This window comes from Mytilus galloprovincialis, chromosome 7, assembly GCF_965363235.1.
Source record: "Mytilus galloprovincialis chromosome 7, xbMytGall1.hap1.1, whole genome shotgun sequence".
Lineage (NCBI taxonomy): Eukaryota > Metazoa > Mollusca > Bivalvia > Mytilida > Mytilidae > Mytilus > Mytilus galloprovincialis.
Window position 1 is genome coordinate 69,848,834 of NC_134844.1, and position 23,654 is coordinate 69,872,487.

The 23,654-nt window shown below is 34.0% G+C and overlaps 1 protein-coding gene across 1 annotated transcript; it reads right to left on the reverse strand.

Moving 5' to 3' along the window:
• Window positions 1-775: 775 nt before the first annotated feature.
• Window positions 776-21,780, reverse strand: LOC143083564 (uncharacterized). The gene is made up of 8 exons (XM_076259820.1): window positions 21,714-21,780; window positions 19,297-19,355; window positions 18,015-18,126; window positions 17,034-17,092; window positions 14,952-15,020; window positions 10,984-11,070; window positions 10,436-10,528; window positions 776-1,645 (listed from the first exon to the last, which is right to left on the reverse strand). Exons 3-8 carry the CDS (start codon window positions 18,107-18,109, stop codon window positions 1,284-1,286), a joined length of 765 nt encoding a protein of 254 aa, XP_076115935.1. The 5' UTR covers window positions 18,110-18,126; window positions 19,297-19,355; window positions 21,714-21,780; the 3' UTR covers window positions 776-1,283.
• Between the last annotated feature and the right edge of the window lie 1,874 nt (window positions 21,781-23,654).

The window sequence follows — 23,654 nt, forward strand, 5'->3', positions numbered from 1 at the left end:
TATATTTGATATTTGTTGTTTCATGCAAATGTTATTCTTCTTCTTATCGATAAGAAATTTGAGAGTAACATACATTTTTGCCAAAACTACCAGTATTCTGTTCATACATTCATAAACAATGGAAAGAAAAGAAAGTGGTAATAAACCTTATTTTAATTGCCAGCACCGATTTATGTACTTATGTAAGCAATACAATGAGACAATCAGAGAATAAGAACTATTGTAATACTATCACACAAAATACTTAAACCAAGCTACTTTTAAGACAGAAGACGTGTCCCTTGGAAAACTATTGATTTAAAAACATGCTACACGGTTTCCTAATCTGTTTATCACCGTCCACGTGTGGTATGCGTGATATTCAATATTTATTATCGATATAACACAAAGAGGTGTGCATGATTATCAATGTGACCAAGGTCGACCAGAGACCACACGACATAGGAAACAGTAGATGTTAGCAATTATAGGTTACCATACGACCTTCAACAAAGAACAAAACAAACATATTTGTATAGCATAGCAAAGTAGGAAGGCAACAACAGTGCAAAAAGTATGCCAATTTCAGTGCGATATTAATACCTTTCAGCAATGTAAAGTTCCGAAAGCGGAATAAAACGACTCGATTTTTAAACGCATCAAACAGATAGCAAAAGTTTTTGCCAGGAGCATGAAGTGGAGTTTAACACATGAACAATTGTCATGCAACTTGGTGAGCTATAAAACCAGGTTTAAGCAACAATTTTCATCTGTAGTTAAACAGGAATATGCCAGTTAATTTTCCCTTGTTCCGTTAATTGATAGCGTTTAATTTTTGTCAGTTAAGTCGACTTGGAGTTTTGGTATCTTTGTTATAATTTTTTACTCGATTCTGCCTGTTAAAGTTGCCTTTCTCTTATTTCGTTTAGCTTTAATCAGCATTTATGTGTTTCATTTTCAATATATAACAGTTACATGTTAGGCCGTACTTTAACCTATAATGATTTACTTTTATTACAAATTATGACTTGGACGGAAGGTTGTCTCATTGGCACTCATACTACATCTTCGTATATCTACATGATCTATTTACTATTTGGTATCATCAGCATCACGGATTAAGACACTACAAAATACTTTCAATACACTTTTGTCTTATATTGGACGTGCCTTTTAGTCAATCAAGTTATCTGTCTTCGCAGTGATTCCTATAAATTATGTTGGTGCACATTCTAATGCACAATATAGAGCATGTGTTGTTGGGTCTATGTTTCATTGTTCATATTTTGTCTGTAATCCAATCATTAGCAATAAGAAGCATTTGCTTCGTTCAACTCAGAAACAAATTCCAGATATGAATTTAAGCATTCTGCATCACCCAATGAAATCGTATCCTCGTAAGTTTCACTTACAACGTCCATTGTACTATTTTCAGGGTAAAAAACGAGATTGTTATTTTGATTCATTTTGTTGACATCGATAGTTTCGTATAAAGCTTCGCCTCTAATGTGTACTTCTGGTGGATCAATATTAACTATCTGATATGCCCTGATTTGTGTATGATTCTCAGATACTTTTCTCCATTTATAGTAAGCTAATACAACTACAAGTACGAAACAACCAACTGCTGCTGATGTATATGCTAATATATATTTTATCGACAATTCTGAAATGAAATAAACAAATCCGGTTAATTATAACTGTTATCAGATTGCTGAGTATGTGTATAGACAAATAAAAAAAAATAGTTATTGTCTGTATGATAGAGACATCAATGGAATTGCAAAAAAGAGTTAAACTACATAATTTGGACACACAATTAAAATAAGGATATGTGGTATGAATGTAATGAGACAACTATCCACAGAAGTTCAAATGAAGTGGATGTAAGCAACTATGGGCAACCATACTACCTTCAATGATAAAAACCCATACCGTATGTATATTGTAGTCGCCCATAATATAGGCCGGTGACCAGAGTGATTTTTTTGAAAATTTAATCGTCAAAAATGGTACACGGCTGTATCATATATCATTCGATTCGAAAATATGTGTACTTAATAATAAATTTGGTCGTCAAAACTAAATATGGTGCAGTTTTTCAAAAATCAAGATCAAAGGTCAACCACCATTTTCCATACACAATTGCAATGGATATAAGATAACAACTGAAATACATAATCAAATTTTTTTTTGGCAAAACGGCATCGATTCTGTTTTCTTATTCAATTGTTCATCCAAAAAATAAAAAAAAATCCTATAACAAATTGTATCGATAAAGTGAAGCATTTTTTAAAAAGGGGGTGATTTTAATCTTTAAATGATGTACGTTTTCGTAATAATTTTTATTTCGAGCATCAAAACCATAAAAAAATGAAACAAAAATACGATAAAAAATGCTTGCTATAAGATAAATATCTTCAATTGCCAAATATAAGTTTTACAACTAAGTTTTGTACACTTTAGGTAGGGTTGGTACACGCCGAAATGACAATAAACTCTATAAACACAGACTGATATTTGGCTTTAAACAAAAAAATAATGTTATAACCTGCATTACAAGGAACATTAGTCAGCATAGAACATACGAACAACTGTAAAAAGTATTTTGGCTTACTAGAACCGGATTTAACTATGTGAAACTTTTAAATTTTTAATAAGGGTCTTAGTGATACAATATCAGAAATGCACATTCAATTTGCAAATCGCACCAAAAGTCTTACTGACAAATAAAATTTAGTTCTCAAACCTCTTCTGTAAGGGCGTGCGTATGTACGTTCTTGCAGGATTCTGATCCTTGACAGAAACATAAGTCGGTACATGCAAGGTTTTGGGTGACACAAACACACGAATTTTTACATTGTGATTTTCCCTTACACGAACACACGAGATCATGTAGAAAATCTGCTGACATGTTTCCTTCAAAGAAGACAGGATGCAAGGAATCTTTGAATGATTTCCATCCGTATTCCAATGGTGAAGGTAGGGGTGGTTTTGCAAGAAAGGAAGCATGCCAAATTTTGGTCTGAAATGAGGCACGAAGGATATGCTGTCGAAGCGCCGCTTCAGAAGGAGGCAATCTGACAAGACTTGAATCCTTGCTCGTAGCAAGCTTAACGCGCAGTTTGTTAATGTCCTGATGGCAGGATGCATAGTTTTTCTTTTGGTCGTAAAGCCTTGCCACAAACCGTCTAGAGCATGATATGGCAGTCTCTGTGTAGGAATCTCCTAAATTGTATAGATCACTGAAATCAAATGCTGCCTCTTTCAACACTTTAAACACTGACTTTTTACCAATTCCAAATAGGGAAGATGTAGTGTCACACCCAGAGAGAGCATGTACGGCAGGAAGAACTCTACAAATGATTTCAGGTAGAGAAGAACACAGTTGGTGAATTGGCAAAAACTTTCGATTATCTTTTATAGTACCAATATTTCCCATTTGGACCCAAAATTCACTCGTGTTGGTCATCTGTTTGAAAAAATGAATACAGAGAACAATGACGTCTGTATCAGATGATTTTATAATGATCCTGCCTTTTTTCCATAATTCCTTCAGTCTTTTGTCTGCATGTAAAGCCTGGAGGATCATGCGGGTGTCTGCCTCTTCCTGAGTACTGAACAATTCAGGACATTCAACGACTTCCTGGTCAGAAATGACTTTTGCAATTTCAGGATCTTCAAAGGAACCTGCCATATAATAAGTATGTCCAGGGAGTACTAATAGAGGATTGCTTTTAATGAACTTGACCAGGAAGTCACCAAAAAATCTAATGAGAGCCTGCTTGTTTTCTTTAACAGAAAGAAATTTCTTCCAGTCGGGGACATTTCTTCCTTCAATTACTTGAAACACCTTTGCATGAGCAGTGACTTTGGTACGACGTTCTCTTTCAGCTGACTTAGTGGAGTGTTTTACATCATATCGATCAAAAACATCGGCAACTGTGTGTGCTTTTGTAAAACAACTTGCTAAATAATTGCAATAGGTAAGTGCAAAATCTCCGAAGGTTCTATGTTTCTTTGCATCCATGGACTGAACTATAGCCATACCATCTCTAATGTAAGTTGTCAATGAAGAATCAAATTCTGGCAAAGAAAGAACTGGCGAGACTTCATTTTCAAACTGTTTCACTAAATCTGATTTACAAGATTTTCTCATTGTTCCATCTTCATGGAACAGAGAAACTGGGATAGGCCCAAGTGGAAGTGAGAGAATACTGTCAATAGTAACATCATCTCTGCTGTTAGCCAAAACAAGAGCACGCCTGAAAACAATTTCTGGATTGATATGGCCGGTTATAATTTCGCCAGATTTACACTTGAGGGTTGTCTTAGCGTTCATATGTTCAAATGTTTTCAATTTGGACTTGGTAATAGGGCTATAGAAGCTTCCGATTTGGTCTACAGAAAGCGCACTGTTAACAAATTTTCTGTACATATTTTCTCCTTCATTGACAGCAGAAAGCAAAGAATCCTGAACTTCTCTAGTAGCATGCATGCCTGTAGAGATATTGATGAGACAAGGAGGGTGGGCATCTATATCAAAGGGATCAGTCATAGTTTGGTTCAAATGGGTAACTATTGCTTGTACTTGTTCTTCGTCTCGCTTCAAAGCTGTTTGTTTGATTTCCTCATGCGAATTGTCACTTTTGCATGTAATACCTGCTCTGTCATTCATTGCATGACTAAATGACGCTAATAAATGACGAGTCAGAGTCCATCTTATCAGAGCAGATTTCTGATTTGTAATTCCAACGATACCACCTGAACCCTTTGAATCTTTAATGATCGTTTTTTCAGTGCCCATATCACTCCAAATACCATTGAATGTGCCTATTTTTTGTTTGATAGAAAATTCTCCTAGTTTAAAAGCCGATTCGATCTCTGCTGGTAGTTCGAGCATATCGAGAATATATATAGGCATCCATCTAGAGTAATTTGTACGGTTGGTAATGAAAAAATAGGGCAGCATTTTGGATGAGGACATCAAATGTGACGACCAATTACCTTCTCGTTCTGCTCGTACATTTGACAACATAATTTGGACGGCAACCAGGAACATGTCCCAATATTTGAAAGTAGGTGATGTATCGTGTCCCCATTCTTTGAACATACAGATAAGAGGTTGTACATGGTCTTCAAACAACGTTTCCAGTCTAGTTTTAATTTCTGGGGCTTGGTCCGTTTGATCACATATACTTGTATTGAACTCTAACAACACATTCCAGAACGCAGATGGTATCTGATCGAAGTAATCAAAGGTCCTACACCCGTGTATAAATGCTGAGATAAAAAGAACTTGTAGGGCTTCAAACACAAGCGTGAACCCTCTGACAGCCCTGTTAAACTCTTTGCCATTCAACATAAGTTCAGCTGTATTTCCAGCATACACACCAGAATCCACCAACAAATCGCGAAGACCGCCATCAGCCCAAAGTTTCCCGATAGAGGCTAAGAAACACGACAAGCTGTGGAAACCACCAAGTCTGAGAATATGGCGATTAAAAATGTCCGGTTTGGACCATTTGACTTGTTGAGCAATTGCATAGAGTTGCTGGTCAAATGTTTGAATAGCGAAATCCTGTCCAGCTTCATTAGACATGTCTAGACATTTCTTCATGGCAGTATACACTGTGGCCATGTCATTCGGTTTAGAATCTATAATTGGAGGATATGCTACAACTGTAACATCGGCGCCCTTTGTAGACAAAAGACAATTGTTCCCTGTCCAAAAAGGAATCTTTTGTTCATTCGTTTTTATTTCGATTGGGAACTCTATGACATCCCCCGACAAAAGTCTGGAGAACACCCATATCTGGTCAACATCATAACTTTTAATATGATCACATAATTGAAGTTTTTCAAAAGCATCCGATCGTCGTGGAGGTTCTGATCTACATTTTGGTTTAAGGTAAGGAATAGCATCGGTCAATGATGCTGTTGTATCATCTATAGTCAACGATCTCTCAATTCCTCGCTTGATTCGTTCTAAACTATAGTCATGAACGCCAGCTGATTTAGTTTGAAATACAGCCCTAGCAAGAGAATGGAAGGTGTTTTTTCCATCTATTGTCTCGGCGTTAATGTCAACATTATCGGAACCCTCTTGAATCAATCGACCTCCTTCTGAAATGGGGCGAATACCTCCTGGGATGTATCGATCGCCACTGATACGACTGATCTCATGGTTTGCAACACTGGTAAGGTATCTCCGCAATTCAGTATATGTAACGCAAAACCCATGCGCGTTCAGAATTTCAATAAGACGCTTCGACCCAAACTCGTGGTAAACTTGAATAGCAAGACCAAGATGAAAAGGTGTCAGGATACTACGACTAGTTGCAACAATACATTCCGTTAAAGCCAAACTTTTCCTCACGCTTTCTGTTTTGATATCAGAAGGAACAGTACACGTGCTAAACGCCTTTTCGTCTGTAATCCAACTTAGTAGTTTGACCAAAGAATCGGGCATTGACTGTAAAGAATTGTCGAATGATACCTCCGTTGAAGTTGGATAGTGCTCTTTACAAAATCTTACTTTGTTAATGTCTCTCCGTATTATACTTGCTACTGAATAAAGGAGTTGTTCATCCGTTTGTTCGTTATTCATACGACTCTTTCGTTTTTCATTTGACCATTTTAACTCTGCTTTCAAATTACTGGCTGCCTTGATTGCATCCCCTAGTGTTATATTGCTACTCATAATAATGTTGGACTTACCCTGACCTTGTTGTGATTGAATGACAACAGAATCACCATAATGGTTTTCCAAATATCGCTGCAGTTTCCTTGTTGTAAAGCTTGTACGCATATTTTCGGGTAGGTATAAAACAAACTTCTCAATTAAAGAGGATAATAGAAATGCTTTTTTTATTTTTTAATAAATCATCATTTATGCTGGAGATTAATTTGGAAAAAGCAGTTGTATTTATTGATTTATATTCTGAAGTTGAGTTACCAATGACCTCAATATCTTTATTTGAAGACTTTAGATATTTTACAATGCACTGGTTATGGTAAAAAGCTTGTTGTTTAAAATTGTCTTGATTAATTTTATGTAGCAAATTTAAATCACCGTTATGGTTTGCAGCGATGGTAATGCGAGTAACCCTGTCATCTGATTCTATTTTTAAAAGTTTTTTGTCTTGCTTGTAGCTTTTCTTATTGCAAAATATACAAGCACTCCAGTTGGTAGGAGAAGACATAGAACGAGTTGAAATACTCGTGACTGGACTGTCCTGTATTGAACCGCCAGCTAATGCATCATTTTGTCTCTTAGTAAACACTGCAATATTATGTTCACTTGTATACGATTTGTAGCAACTTTTATGATAAACCATTTCAAGACTTTCATTCAGTATATCACTGAATGAATCATACTCACTTATCAAATTCGTGTAAATATCATCTTTACGCTTACCAACTGCAGCAAAAAACCTCGATTTACTGTTATTAGTAAATAAAACAACTGTTTCATTACTGCTTTTCTGGCAAATAATACATTTTTCTAAGACTAAACTTGGTTTCATTCGCTTTGCACAACTAGGGCCAAGTTTCAACGGACTTCCTTGTTGTGCCATCTTTTGGGGTTTTGCCAGATCTCAATTTCTAAAAATAACTTCCAACTAAAAAACAAATATTCCTCTTAAATGAATTAAACCTTATTAACAACCTCAAAATAGAAAACAACAAACAAAACAAACTAAGAAACCAAGAACCTTGAACAAATACAAGTAATATCAAGTGATAATTGCTATTTAGTAATCGAACATATGGTGCGCTTAAAGTTCAAAATCAATAAGGATAACAATAATAGATCTGAGCCGTACCTGACACGACTTTCCGGAAAATTAAGTAAGATTGTAATTCGATAGTGAATATTTTGGATGCTATTTCAAGTCTTTTTGAGAAATTTTATTTGATAAAAAATTATGTCACTGAAAAGAGTATTTTCTGAATTTTCACGTTGTATAAGTTAGTTCATAATTTAAAGATTAATGCGTTCTTGCAAAGTATTGAAATCCGGTGAAGCGACGAAATGTCCAAAGTTTTAGAGCTTTGTATCTTCATATTTTTTTACAAAAGACTTATGATGTTAGCTTTACTGCTTAATAAATAACATATTATATGTAATATTTAAATCCTATAAGAAATACATATATTTTGCAACGATTTAAAAAAAACCGGCCAAAATGGCATGCCTCGTAGAGTTCATATTTTATGTCATTTTTGCTAACAAAACGACAAATTAAAAAAAAATGCACCATACGACTTTTTGACGACCAGTCTAAAATTAAATTAAAATCATTTTTCTAGATATAGACCAATTTTTAGCCGTGTACCATAAAGTGAAATTAAACTCTGTTAATAATCGACTTTTAACTGTTCCGTCACCGCACTAATAGGCCTCAAAATGAAAAATATGAAACAGTTAAATTGAGAAAACAAACGGTTTAATGACGGAATAATAAAACAATTTACGAAAAACCAATATGACAGACATGGGCAAACGACAACAAAATAACTGCATGCTTCTGATTTGGGACAGATTATATAAAAATTTTGCGGGGGTAAACCTGTTTGAAGGCGCTTACCCTCCCCTCTAAAATGGGACACTAGTGTTAAGGCACAAGAAATCGGTCACTAGTGTCTAAAAGTGTACGAAGAGAAGGAACAAATTTAAAGCCCCACAAGTCCAGGTCTCTTAAAAAGAAAACCCAAATTGAGAAACCGCCATCTACAAAACACAACTGTTATACAAAAAAAACTGCTGCAACACAGAAAACTTAAGATTTAAATTGCCACAAGAACATCACCAAAAATCGAGGTGATCTCAAAAACTGTAGAAGAGTCAGTAGTTCTTTCTATGATATTTATTGATTTGACATTTAGGGAGCCACCAATCATTTAACTTGATGGGGGAGGGGCGGTAATCGTTTCGTGTTTTACCACATATTTTCTTCTTGGACAAATTGGAAATCAGAATACAATGTATTTTATAAAAAAAAAAACTCCAACCAACCCCCTATCCCTTTTCAAGTGCAATGGTCGTTCCCTTAATAGAAACGTGTTTGTTGAATTCGTTATCTAACACTTAGACATCAACAAATTCAAAGAACAATTTGTACGTACAACTTTTCTATTCTTTTATTCTTTTCTATTTCTATTTATATTCTATATCCTAGGGAATAGAAGGAGTGAGTAGTTATTTAGACAAAAGGCACAAATATTCTTATTGGTATTTATTCAATAGTTATCCCACGCGGACTTGGTGTGTCAGTGTAAGATCATTCCGATGGCCGGAGGCCAGAGGGTGATCTAACACTGACACACCAAGTCCGAGTGGGATAACTATTTTACATCCCAGCTGTTTTAGATTAGACGAAAAACCATTTCGTCGCTAAATTTTGCAAGAAAAAAATATCTCACAAACCGCTTTGAAAATTTTGGCAAAATGCATGCTTCCAAAATGTTGTATGTGAACTTGAACATTTTTGTAAATAGCAGTAAAATAAAAACTTTGACATTTCTGGATTATCCAAGAACTTAAAATATTTTCACAGAAATAAAGAAATGTACAATTATTTTTTTCCCAAAGCCATTCTACAACGATTTTCAAATTTCCATACAACATTTTGGAAGCAAACTTTACAAACAACAATTTTGTAATATGTCTTATTTCACACATTTTGATTGGTCTAACTGTATGCTATTTTGTAATATCAAAGATTTCCTCCCACCCAGACCATTGGTGTCAAAAAGTATTTTTAGCCAAAAAAAGTCATATACGACATTTTAGAAACCCAGCGACGATTTGCAATTCAAAAATTCTCGTTTAGAATGCCACACAACCATTATAATATACTTTATATATTACTATATGATGTATATCCTTTATAACCCCCGAACACGATGAGTAGATATCAAACAATGTCAACTCACCCCACTGTCCAATCGGCCCACACTATATCGCCACTTTATAAAAAAAAATCGCCCTACTCTTGTTTACCGACTCGCCCCACTTTTGAAAAAGTGTAAAATCAAATTGAACAATCAGTCTGAAAACTCACTTATTGACGAAAAGGGTTTAAACACCACTAAATAAATGTCTACCTACTCGCCCCACTTATAAAAATATCTTGCTTCTTTTAAGTATGTTAAATTACTGATAGTTCGTATCCAGTCGTCCTGGTGTAGTGGTATGTGTCGTGGCTTGATATGCTAAAGGTCTTTCGAATCCAAGCATATACACTGGATTTTTTCTACGTGCGTTTTGATAGATAGTCTTTTCCGTATAATTAATTATAAGTTTTATAGTGGATTTGACATTCCCGCCAAATTGTTACAGAACAAAGAAAAGCATGCATAACAAAGAAACTCAAACTGGGGTGATGTGGTAGGTGTGATCCGGCTTAGATCACCCCTGTTAGAACAAAGGAGCTGGGATGTAACTTACCTGAATGTACTTTCTCTTTTGACATGTTTAAATGAACATAGCTTTGTTCAACGCTTGTTGACACAGTTTGAAACGACGTTGTATTTATATCTCCTACAAAACAGAATGTTTAATATTTAGAAAACAAGAATATGTAGTAAAGGGCATCCCTCCCCCGTGGCACACTGTGTTCAGTTCAAACTACCATCATGTTAACAGTTGACTTTTTAATGAGCATATGTACTAAGTTTCGACTAAACCAATAAAGGGACCAAAGAAAACCTTAAACCAAATATGTAACTTGATGCTTGACAAGTGGACAACCACACAGACAGGAAAACACGATGACTCTCTCGTAGATGGGCAAAACAAGTGATAACGCGATTTTCAATTGAAATATAAGGTTTATTTACGCATATATATACATGGCCAAGGCTTATCTTAAAATAAATCAGTAAAAAAAATTAAATTGTATTTCAAGATACCAAAGTATGTAAACTATGTATAAACAATAAGGAATTAGCTCACTGTTGTTTTTCTACAAATGAAAATTATTAACTGTTATTTACCTGTACTATTGGTATATTCTAAAGACAGTGTCTGATTTTGTCCTTCGTACATTAGAAGTTCAGAAGTTGATATATCAGTAAGCTTATCTGGAATACATTTTAAAGTTTGAAAAAAAATGAAACATGCAAAGCTGGTTGACAACGTCATATATTTATACACGATATTTTAATCAGGACGGAGTTTTTTTTAGTATGAGCTTGATGAGTCAGTTGTGGATCATGGGGGGTCCTAGGGTTGTACCACTTTTTTTTACGATCAATGCATGTGAATGGGGACATATGGTTGGAAACCCCCTTTTAAAAATGAGTGGATCCGCCCCTGTGACTACATGATTGATACTGTAATGTTTAAAATACCCAAATCAGTATCATCTTTTTTTTCTAGAGGGGAAAGTAATAGCAGTCTGTGTTCATTCCATTTGGGCCACATTGGGTTTGGTGGTTGGTTTGGGGTTTTTTTGGCGGATCTTATTAAATTTTGTTCCATTAGAGTCTATGGACCAAAATACAAACAATAAACAATTGTAAATTATCTGTTTTGCCAGTAAAATTAGATAAATAGGTTATAAAAAAAAGAAGATGTGGTATGATTGCCAATGAGACAAAAGAGGGACGTAAGATACCAGGGGACAGTCAAACTCATAGATTGAAAATAAACTGACAATAAATTCATAGCTAAAAATAACTAGAGGCTCTAAAGAGCCTGTGTCGCTCACCTTGGTCTATGTGAATATTAAACAAAGGAAGCAGATGGATTCATGACAAAATTGTCTTTTGGTGATGGTAATGTGTTTGTACATCTTACTTTACTAAACTGAGTCTTGCTGCTTACAATTATCTCTATCTATAATGAACTTGACCCAGTAGTTTCAGTGGAAAATGTTAATAAAAATTTACAAATTTTATGAAAATTGTTAAAAGTTGACTATAAAGGACAATAACTCCTTAGGAGGTCAATTGACCATTTCGGTCATGTTGACTTATTTGTGAATCTTACTTTGTTGAACATTATTGTTGTTTGCAGTTTATCTCTATCTATAATAATATTCAAGATAATAACCAAAAACAGCAAAATTTCCTTCAAATTACCAATTCAGGGGCAGCAACCCAACAACGGGTTGACCGATTCATCTGAAAATTTCTGCGCAGATATATCTTGACCTCATAAACAATTTAACCCCATGTCAGATTTGCTCTAAATGCTTTGGTTTTTGAGTTATAAGCCAAAAACTGCATTTTACCCCTATGTTCTATTTTTAGCCATGGCGGCCATCTTGGTTGGTTGGCCGGGTCACGCCACACATTTTTTAAACTAGATACCCCAAAGATGACTGTGGCCAAGTTTGGATTAATTTGGCCCTGTAGTTTCAGAGGAGAAGATTTTTGTAAAAGATTACTAAGATTTACGAAAAATGGTTAAAAATTGACTATAAAGGACAATAACTCCTAAAGGGGTCAACTGACCATTTCGGTCATGTTGACTTATTTGTAAATCTTACTTTGCTGAACATTATTGCGGTTTACAGTTTATCTTTATCTTTAATAATATTCAAGATAATAACCAAAAACAGCAAAATTTCCTTAAAATTACCAATTCAGGGGCAGTAACCCAACAAGGGGTCGTCCGATTCATCTGAAAATTTCAGGGCAGATAGATCTTGACCTGATAAACAATTATACACCACGTCAGATTTGCTCTAAATGCTTTGGTTTTTGAGTTATAAGCCAAAAACTGCATTTTACCCCTATGGTTTATTTTTAGCCATGGCGGCCATCTTGGTTGGTTGGCCGAGTCAAGCCACACATTTTTTAAACTAGATACCCCAATGATTATTGTGGCCAAGTTTGGATTAATTTGGCCCAGTTGTTTCAGAGGAGAAGATTTTTGTAAAAGTTAACGACGACGGACGCAGGACGATGACGGACGACGGACGACGACGGACGACGGACGACGACGGACGCCGGACGCAAAGTGATGGGACAGGTGAGCTAAAAAGACAAACAGACAAATAATGGTACAAAAGATACAACATAGAAAACTAAAGACTAAGCAACATGAACCCCACCAAAACACTGGGGGTGATCTCAGGTGCTCAGGAAGGGTAAGCAGATCCTGCACCACATACGGCACCCGTCGTATTGTTTATTTTATTACAAATCCAGTAAATAGTCTTATTCGGTAAGTCGCCTTCAAGAAAAGGGAAGGGTATGGTAGTTACGACATAAGAAACATATCCGATATCATCTGCGAAACGGTTAATTATTCCGTAACGGTCAAAACCAACTCGTGATGGCGTTCGTAAAATTTACGAACGGATGATTTTACTGTTCACTATCAGGGGCGTAGCTACCCGGAGGCACGACAGCACGTGCATCCACGTCGTTTTCACAAACAAAAAAACAAACAAAAAAGAAAAAAAAGAAAGAAAAAAAGCAGAAGAGAGAGAGATGAGTTGGTCAATCGGAATCGGAGACTGGTGCATGGTGTCTTTTCCGTCTATCCCGGATATTAGTTTGACAACCTAGTTACAAGTGTTGATGAAGCTGTTTGTTTAGAAAAAGATCGTAGCTCCGAAGTTGCGTGCACATTGATTCGGCATTCAAAAAAAGAAATGGAGATTATGACAAAATCGGAAGGTTACTTGTATCTCGCGTCAAGTTATCAGAAAATCGCTTCTTTGTTCTGTATCTCACGGCTTCATCGTGTTGTAAGAAATATCACAAACGAACAAATCTCAATATTGTCTGAAACATACGAAACTGACCTAACATGTAATTTTGACGAATTCAATTGGGAGGTCGCTCGATGCCGAACACATACGCTGGTTTATAACATATCGCGAGTGCTACCATGCCATGATGGCCATGAGATCTATCAGTCACGGTACTACGTATGCAATTGAAAACAAATGTACGATCAACAATGAACAACGAAAGTTACATAGCATTACTGCATATTCATCGGGATTTCAGTGTGAATGTTGACAAAGTAATAGAGAAGTTTGTTTCTGCCCAGTCCCGAAGAGCAGATTTTGGACAATTTTGAGTAAATTCTGTATCACAAATATTTGTTGTTTATGTATTACTATATTCAGAAGATTTATTAATAGTTTTACATTCATAAATTTTTATCTACATATAGCTCCTCTTTTAACCGTCCTATGAACGAAAACCGAAAAATAATAATTCTGCATAATATATATATATATAGGGGCCAAAATTTTTTTTGCCTCGCTGCGCTCGGCGGTTGTTGCTTTCACATCGTTTCTTTCTAGCTACGCCCCTGACTATAGACCAATAGAACATTAACCACTATAGGTCACTATACGGTCTTTAACAATGTGAAAAGCTCATACCGCATAGCCAGCTATAAAGGCCACGAAATGACAAAAGCAGAACAATTCAAACGACAAAACTAACGGGCTAATTTAGGAACAAATAATGAACAAAAACAAATATGTAGCCCAGTAACAAACAAAAACCACTGAATTAAGCATGTGGCGTAGTTAAACTAGTTTGAAGGCGCCAACCCTCACCTAACCTTGGACAGTGGTGTAACAGTACAAAATTGAGAACAAACTGTAATAATGAGTTCATATGGGCTTAAATCACTCATAAAACTACTTAAAATAAAAAATTGATACCGATGTGTCACTGAGTTTCAGATATTTTTACATGGTATTTGAAATTTTTCAAAATAAAAATATATCATAAATCTGTCAATAGCTATTTGATGTATGTTTAATTTAGTAGGTTTTCCACACAGATTCTATTTTAATTTACTAGTTTACCAGTAACTTCCCTGAAAATAATTCCTGATTTGGTGCTATGCTCTGGAAAATGTTTTCCTGTACATATTGGGGATTTTGTCCATTGCTCTGTTACTCATTGCAGTATTGGTATAACATTTTTTGTAAACTGCATGTATATATAGCTTAGCTAGAAAATAGAAAAAGGAAATTAAATACCTGAAGTTGTTATAATCTTTTCGGTTCTGTTTTGATTAATGTGTCCATCACTGCTTTCATCTTCAAATTCTGCATGGAAAAGGAGGGAAAATACAGACATAGATATAAGAAGATGTGGTATGAGTGCAAATGAGACAACTCTTCATCCAAGTCACAGTTTATAAAAGTAAACCATTATAGGTCAAAGTATGGTCTTCAACACTGAAAACTGGCTGACACCTAACAGCAAGCTATAAAGGGCCCCACGACTAGTGTAAAACCATTCAAACGGTCTAATATATATAAAAAAAAACACGAGAAAATAGAAACACTTATGAACCATATCAACAAACGACAACTACGGAACATCAGATTCCTGCCTTATGACAGGTGAAAACAACTGCAGGGGGTTTAAACGTTTTAAAAGGTACCAAACTTCATCCTTAGATAAAACAATAAAGTGTAACATTACAACACAGAGTATAAATTGGTGTTCCTTCATATTTGTATTCTTTATTTTGTTCACTCATTATTCTTTTGAAAAATAATGGTTATTCCGTAACTACTTGATAACTGTATTCTGGATATAGTATTTTTCGGTAATCAATATATTGTTACCCATTTTTTTTTTTTTTTTTTTTTGTTACCCATTTTTTTTTTTTTTTTTCAGTTATTCTTAAAGTTTCAACACCCAATTATTCTCTTTTCATTATTTTTTGCCTCAGTCATTTTACTCTACTTTTTGTTCTGTAATCCACACCTTCGATCATACATACTACACTTTCTTATGTCATAAACGTACTTTTTAATTCGGAGTTCAGTATGAGGTCCATTATCACTAAACTAGATATACATATTTGGTTTAGGGGCCAGTTGAAGGACGCCTTCGGGCGTGAGAGTTTCTTGCTGCTTTAAAGACCCGTTGCTGGCCTTCGGCTGTTGTCTGCTCTATGGTCGGATTGTTGTCTCTTTGACACATTCCTCATTTCCATTCTCAATTTTATCTATCATTGATATAATAAAGTTGATCCGTTTCCATGGCATGAATTCATTTAAAAAAAAACTTGAAACAGGATTTGAGTTATTATTTTTTTTAGTGCATTGAATCGCTGCAGTAACGAGCAATAGTACCCATTAGTTGTCCTTTAGTATTTCATACATATTTATGAGGCCAAAATTACAGGAAAAAAAACGTATCGTTCAAGCTATCCCTTGTTTGTGAACAAATATAAGAATTTTGCTTTCCATTTTAATGTATATAACTTTATAAAAAAAAAAAGCCTGTCTGTTAAACGGATTGGAAAAAGTTTAAGTTTAAGGTAAAGACGCAACGTTAGATATTGCTACTACCACGAAAAATAGCGTTAAGTAAATATTTGACGGGAAAGTTTTTATAGAAATGCTGAAATAAATATTTCAAATTACACATGAAAATAAAGATTGATTCTTAAATTTTCACATTATGATAGAGAAAGAATAGAAATATAATATTCATAGGATTACAGGGTTATCTATCAAAACTACGGATTAATGAAAATGTCTTGAAGTTTGTCCGTTATCATAATTTGACGTCGCCACAAGCGTAATATGCTAGGGACGGCATGAACTGCATTCGCGTGTTCCTTTCTCCACTAAATATAAATGTCCTGCTTTCAACAAAACGAAATGATGCACACATTACAAAAATGCACATCTATAAGACGATCAAAAAGTAAGAGAACTTCAGTATCACAAGTATAAGCTATTGTATGTCACTGCTTGAATAAAATCATACTCGGTTTGAATATATAATGCAGCAATATTCCTCCAAAAACACTTAATTACTAGCAGTAAAGTTGAATAACATATGTTAATTATAAAATCCTATTGGATTGGATTTTCATGGCATTTATACTTGTGTGTTATACTTTACATTTACCCAAAAAGGAAAGCAGGAAGAATTAGATAAAGCGCGTTTCCAATTTAACGTCATTTTTCTGTTATGTAAACACTAAATGATAGCAATATCTGACGTTGCGTCATAAAGAGTACAACCGAAACATGACGTCATATTAATTAGTCTTATTTTTATGTTAAGCAAGCTGATTAATCACATATATTTACCGACAAAAATGTCCAACTCTATTTCTTCATCAACCATGCATCCCATAACTGGGTCACATCTAGAAAATAAATTATAAATCAACTTGTATAAAAATTATTTTCATACACAGTACTAGGCCTTTATTTGCTGTACTGTTTATGCTGTCAGAGGCAGAAAGTTACAGACCCCCCCTTTTTTTTGTGGAAAATGTGGTTGATTATATAGTGAATCACTGACGCATGACTGGAGCGGGCACCCCTCTAAGCCAGTCAGTGGGTTTCCTCGTGTAAAAAAAAAATTCTGGATCCGCCAATGGGTGTTTCAGTATCAAAAATACCCCTACGTTCAATCGTCGACGTAAGAGTGTGCCAGACATATATCATGGGGACTTTTATTTGACAAAGCAAGCTTAAGTGTATTGAAATACATATTATGTTATTTAAAATTTCGATGACCAACTCTCTACTTTAAAACCACGACATATGTTTAATATCTCACTACTTCATTCATATGTATATCAAATGTGTTGAGAGTTATAAGGTACATGCATTCCTGATTCATATCAATGTTCGGTTCAAAGAGAAGCACATTTCAGGAAATAATTATGTGTGGGTTTTCTTACAAAAATTTAAATACATGATTATATTTAAAGGTATGTATACATCGGTTAAATATTATGAATATGACGAAAGTAAGCCGTAATAAAAGATAAATGTTCCTAATAAAACTTCCTTCGGATTATATCCTTCTTTCGTAATTTTTTAAACCGTAAATATTTAATTTTTCCCAAGTTTGCATTCATTCATATATCAAGTTTAACTAATCAAAAAGGCAAATTATATGATTTAAAAATAAGCTTTCTGTGATTTTAAAGTTGGATATCAAAAATATATGTTTCGTAGAGAAATAGTTCGACTATGTGTTAAATGTATTACATATTTTACTATCTGAAAAAAATTTATAAAAAGGATGAAGTTGGAAGAGCAAACAAAATAACTGACCTTTGAGTCGGTGAACAATTGCAACCATAACTACATTTAGGGCCATATAGGTTACTTCGGCAAGGCTTGCATGGTTTACCGTATCCCGACGACATGTAACCGGCTGTGCATTCTACAATACAATAATGTTTAGATTGAATCAAATAGTTATGATGTATGGAACAAACAAAAATTGCCCCCCCCCCCCTTTTTTTTTAACAAAAATACAAATATCTAAACGGATTAAAAAATTAATAAACTATAATTGATGATTATTATAAACATATTATCAAACAGGATGAAACGGACTCTATCCTATCAGGGTTTTTTTCTTATTTTTCAACCAAATGATTTCTGTGGTTTATACACGTGTATCAACAGTTCGAGATCCTCGAGTCAACATCGGTAAAACATTTTGGGAATCCAAAACTTTTTATAAAAGGGGGAGGGCACTTACTGCCATAAGAGGGGACCCGCTACAGTTATGCTTCGGTGATTTCTATATAATCAACCATTTTTTCCCTACAAAATAGGGGGAGAGGCCTTGTGTCCCGCCCGCTTAATCTGCCTACAATTAACACCAACAAAATAGCTTGTTGCACTGTCTGATATAAAATTTGTCAGGATGGAGTTTACAGAATAAAGAATTATGAGAAATAAATCAAGAAAAAAGGTTAAAAAAAATAAGGAATTATTATAGAGTAAGATAGGTAAAAAACTATAAAGAATAGACCGAAATGAAGAACATCCTATATAGACCCTCTGATATTGGACCATTTAACGGTTACGTTAGTAATCATATTATTATCGTATCTTATCAAAACAATGATAACATACAATCTACCTTTACAATAATAGTCATAATACATATCTTAACATACATATGTGGGGTTTACATTGGGTTTACAGAATAAGAAATATTAGTAAGAGAAAATAAGGGGGGAATGGTTCAAAACTCATAATGATAGCCATAATTTAATTAGGCGATATCTTTCTTCTTCTTTTTTTTTAGATACTAGAGAAAATGTCAAAACGTTGATTAAAGAATACAAATATAAAGGTCATTAAAACACACACACACACACACATCCATATCTGGAGTTTATGTTGTGTTATCATGTTTATTTTGTATTTCGTATGACGTATTTCGTCCAGGTCAAAAGCCGCCTTTTCCAACAGTTTCACATTCGTTTCCGGATTCTGATTATATTAAAGGATTTCATTTGCTTGATTTTTGTTTGATAGCTGTTTTATCGGTCACTTTTCCTAAATCTTAATATTCTAAAAGCATAAAAATACATACCAACACATCGTCCATTCTTTAATTCGTGGTTGTTACAACAGAATGTTCTTATGCCATCTCTGAAATAAAAAAAACAAACTGAAAACTATTTTTTGTGATTAGTTTCAAGAAGCCAGTAACATAATGTATATATATCTGAGTTGACAAGTCTTTACTCTTAGTTTAGACTGGTCCGTGATTATTGGAAATCAGGAAATATCATATATTTTTTTGTTAAAGTTTGAAATCCACAAACCTTTTCTGATATTTCAATGGTTGTCTTTTGCCATGAACATGTCTGTCATATATAACTGTTTTCGTAAAAAAACGTGTTATAAATTTGGCCGTTAGTTTTCACAAATGATTGTTTTCCTATTTTTTATATCCCTTTTAAAGTCGGATATATTGTATGGTTGATCTCATTGTTGAAGGCCGTACGGTTGTATATAATTGCTTACATCCACTTAGTTTGAACTTTGGTGGATAGTTGTGTCATTTGCAATCATACCACATCTCCCTTTTTCCAGCGGATGACCGTGAGGGCATTCCAGTGTATTGCTATCGCCTATAATTCCGTTACGTAACTTTCGTTTTGGGTTTTCAACCGATCTATAAACATAATGAATCCGTAGACATCATCAAGTGCAAACAAATATTCCTTATTGCTTGTTATAAATGCATTTCTTCAATAAATACTCATCAAATGTCTTTTAAAGAAGATAAATTAATAATATTAAAATGGTTTGTTATTATGTACGTAATATATATATAAAAAAAACAAAAAAAACTGTATTAATATCTTTGCAAACGCATGCGGAAGAATATCTCAGGAACGTTTGCAATCTCAAGGAACAATAACTCTGCATAAATGATTAAACATTTGTTGCGGGAATATACGAACGCCTACTCAAATCCATTCTATTAGAAAAATCAAATTATTACAGAAGCTAGAGTGTCCACCATGCACTTGCACTGTCCTTTTATTAAAGTAGAATATAATGATATGAAAATGCATGAAAATCATATATGCATGTAACTGTACTATACAAGTATTAATTTAATATATAACATTAGTAAACCAGAGTATACTGATTTGTATCACTACAATATAATAGTCATTACGATGAGGTTGATTTCCTGTTATTAATTTATGATCAACGCATGAACTTGTCCTAAAAAAATATTATATCTGTAAATTAACCTCACTTTCAGGTATAGAGATGTGATTTTTTTTCAGTAGACAAGTGCCTGTCGGACCATCCACAAGCACTTGCGGTCATCCTATGTTCAGTACTTCATTACTTTGATATATAAAAGCTGCGAATTAACAAATCCCAAATAGACGACCAGCTATACCTTTGTAAGGAAGGATTTTTACTGGTAGAATCGAGAGAAGTTCATGCGAGAGATCGGGGCGCCACTTACTATGTAATGAGTGTTAGGGATGAGCCGCTGGAATAGGTCACTATTTCATGCTCCGTGATATATATTTATGAAAAGGGTGAGAAATTCAGATTAATCTATATAAATAGGTTGATATTATCACTTGCTTGATTATATCATAAGTGTTTGAAACTAATCAGAAGTCTGTATTTATTTTTGGTGCCGTTAAACCACAGTCGTAAATGAATCAGTTATTTGTCAACACAATTAATCTCTATTTATTCCAATGTGTTTTTTCCACTGATGCTAGTTATAAATGCTATAAATCCGACCATTTTGACATTTGCACCTAGTTTACATTCAAATGTTTGTATACATAAAACATGATAACAATTAATAAATGAAATTCCATAGTGTCAGCCGTGTTCTTCAAGAGCGAACGGCTATGTAACTTTTTATCAGTTTTTCATTTAAAATGTAAAACTCAGTGAAAGTGTAACTTTTTGAGGTGCTACTGCATTTATCTGATCAACCATATTTTATCATGTATTGAGATTACAATTTCTTCATACTGAAAGATATAAAAGTAAATGGGAAAATAGAGGAAAATGTTTAAGATGTGACGAACTTATTGGAAAAGTTAAGTGTAATGGTAGCGATTGCGGTGCTCTAAACATAAACATGATGATAAACGGGACGTCCAACCAATAAAACTTACTATACTAATGTACCAGAAGATGAAAAATATCAGTCAAATATATCTATAGGTCTGATTTTTTAATTGATATATGACAAAGGTATATATTTTTGAAAAACAAAATATTCAAAGGGTGGGGTACACAATGTCTCAGCTGTTCACCCCGAGTGCGAGGGTGACCATATTTCAGTACCTTTGTCTGCTGACATGTTTCCGAATCTAGGAAAAATTGGAAATCTAATAGAAACTAATATAATTTTGCTATCAACGCCAAATCACAGTAAGGTAGGATATGAATTTAACACTGTCAAGTCTCGTGGACGTATTGCGGAGTAAAACTTAAAATACATTGACTAACCTTCCACTTCTGAAGCACTCTGGATTTTTGGTTGTTTTGGCTGAGGAACAATATACCGTTAACAATAATAAAAACAAGTGTTTCTTCATATTGTCTAATTCGCTTTAATGGCTTATCTTTGAGATCAAACAGCTTGCTTAAAAGCAATACTAACGGGAAAACCTTTATTTTTTTCCAGTATGGAACAAAAATCGAGAAATTCCAAGGCCTTCTATAACTGATCCGGAAAAAGATAATGAAATTGTTCCTTTGATATTATTAATATGATCTAATGACGGAAAATATTAAAACTTATAAATTGTGTCCTTTAAAATTTTTGATTATAAAATCTATGTATAGAGTTTCTTTCAGTATAAAGAAATACAGGTATCCGTTTATTATAAAGTTTAACATGATTGGGAAAAAATGAGTGTTTGCTTTCAAGGACGTATATATATTAGTTATGTTAGTTATACGTCCTTGTTGCTTTGTAGTCAAAAAAAATAAAAAATCAACATTTTGCATTTAAATTTTGTGTCACTTTCAAAAGATGAAATGTTTAATTATGATTGTTATAAGAAGGAAATCCATATAATTAATACTTCCGTGTCCTAGCCCACGTCTTATGTATGCATAATTTTATAATGAAAACGATATTTTCCTAAAATGCCTAGATTGTCACAAATAGCTATTCAAAAGATGCGCCTAGAATTTTATTTTTGCCTATTAATAACAGTACATGGAATTGCAAAGCTTATCGTTAAAAATAAACAAGAAATATTAGTATTTCAACTCTTCCGAAAGGTTCATTGCACAGTCATTTTCCTATTTAGTATTTGTTTAGATTCTAGAGAAATTGATATATCGATACAAATATTTATATAAATGTTCAAGTTAGATTCTTAATGTCTTTAATAGAAGATTAACTTTATTTCAATTCACTTTTTATTTGGTTAATACCTAAACAAAAGAAGCTAGTGTATCCTGAAGGACCATCGTATGATTTTGCCTATAGGATTGTAAGCAGCTTTGCATCCAGTGGCAAATATTACATTCATATTCAGGGCGATTATATTCCATTGCAAAGTGTGACACTTCAGGAAGACTTGTCACCTTAGGTTTTTATACGCCCGTCAAAATTTTGACGGGACGTATTATGGTATACAAATGTCCGGTGTCCGTCCATCCGTCTGTCCGTCCGGCGTAAACATGTCGCACCGTAACTTGAGAACGACTTATTCAAATTTCATGAAACTTAATATAGTTGTTTCTTATGATGGTCAAATGATCTGTATACTTTTTGGTGAAAATAAGATTAAAACTTTTTGAGTTACGGCACTTTGTAACTAAAAATGGGGGGTGTTTTTTTCACATGTCGCGCCATATCTCAAAAACAATTTATGATTATTGCTTAAAACTTTACACATTTCTTTGTTATATTAATCTAAAGATCTGTATACTTTTTGGTGATGATTCAAAATTTTATTTTAGTGATATTTAGTTTTTTGTAAAAAAAAAAAAAAACAGGGTGGGGGGTTTCACATGTCCCGCCGTGTCTCAAAAACAATATATGGTTATTGCTTAAAACTTTCTCAGAAACTATTTATGATTATTGCATAAAACTTCCACACAAGACGTCGGGCGTATCATGCGCTCATGGCGCAGCTGTTTATTTTACATGTCGCACCATATCTCAAAAACGATTTATGATTATTGCTTAAAACTTTCATTTTTGAGTTATTGAGTATTTTGTAAAAAAGGGGGAGGTTTTTTTTACATGTTGTGCCGTATCTCAAAAACAATTTATGATTATTGCTTAAAACTTTACACACTTCTTTGTTATATTAATCTAAAGATCTGTATACTTTTTGGTGATGATTCAAAATTTTATTTTTGAGTTATTGAGTATTTTGTTAAACAGGGGAGGTTTTTTTTACATGTCGCGCCGTATCTCAAAAATAA

What these genes read in the sequence shown, in the direction of transcription:
- LOC143083564 (XM_076259820.1), bottom strand. Translation starts at nt 18,109, where the DNA reads ATGTCGTCGGGATACGGTAAACCATGCAAGCCTTGCCGAAGTAACCTA. An exon ending in AGAGTTGGACATTTTTGTCG is followed by an intron (nt 15,021 to 17,033) that starts GTAAATATATGT and finishes TTTTCCATGCAG; the next exon opens with AATTTGAAGATGAAAGCAGT. An exon ending in AAAAGAGAAAGTACATTCAG is followed by an intron (nt 1,646 to 10,435) that starts GTAAGTTACATC and finishes ATTTCATTTCAG; the next exon opens with AATTGTCGATAAAATATATA.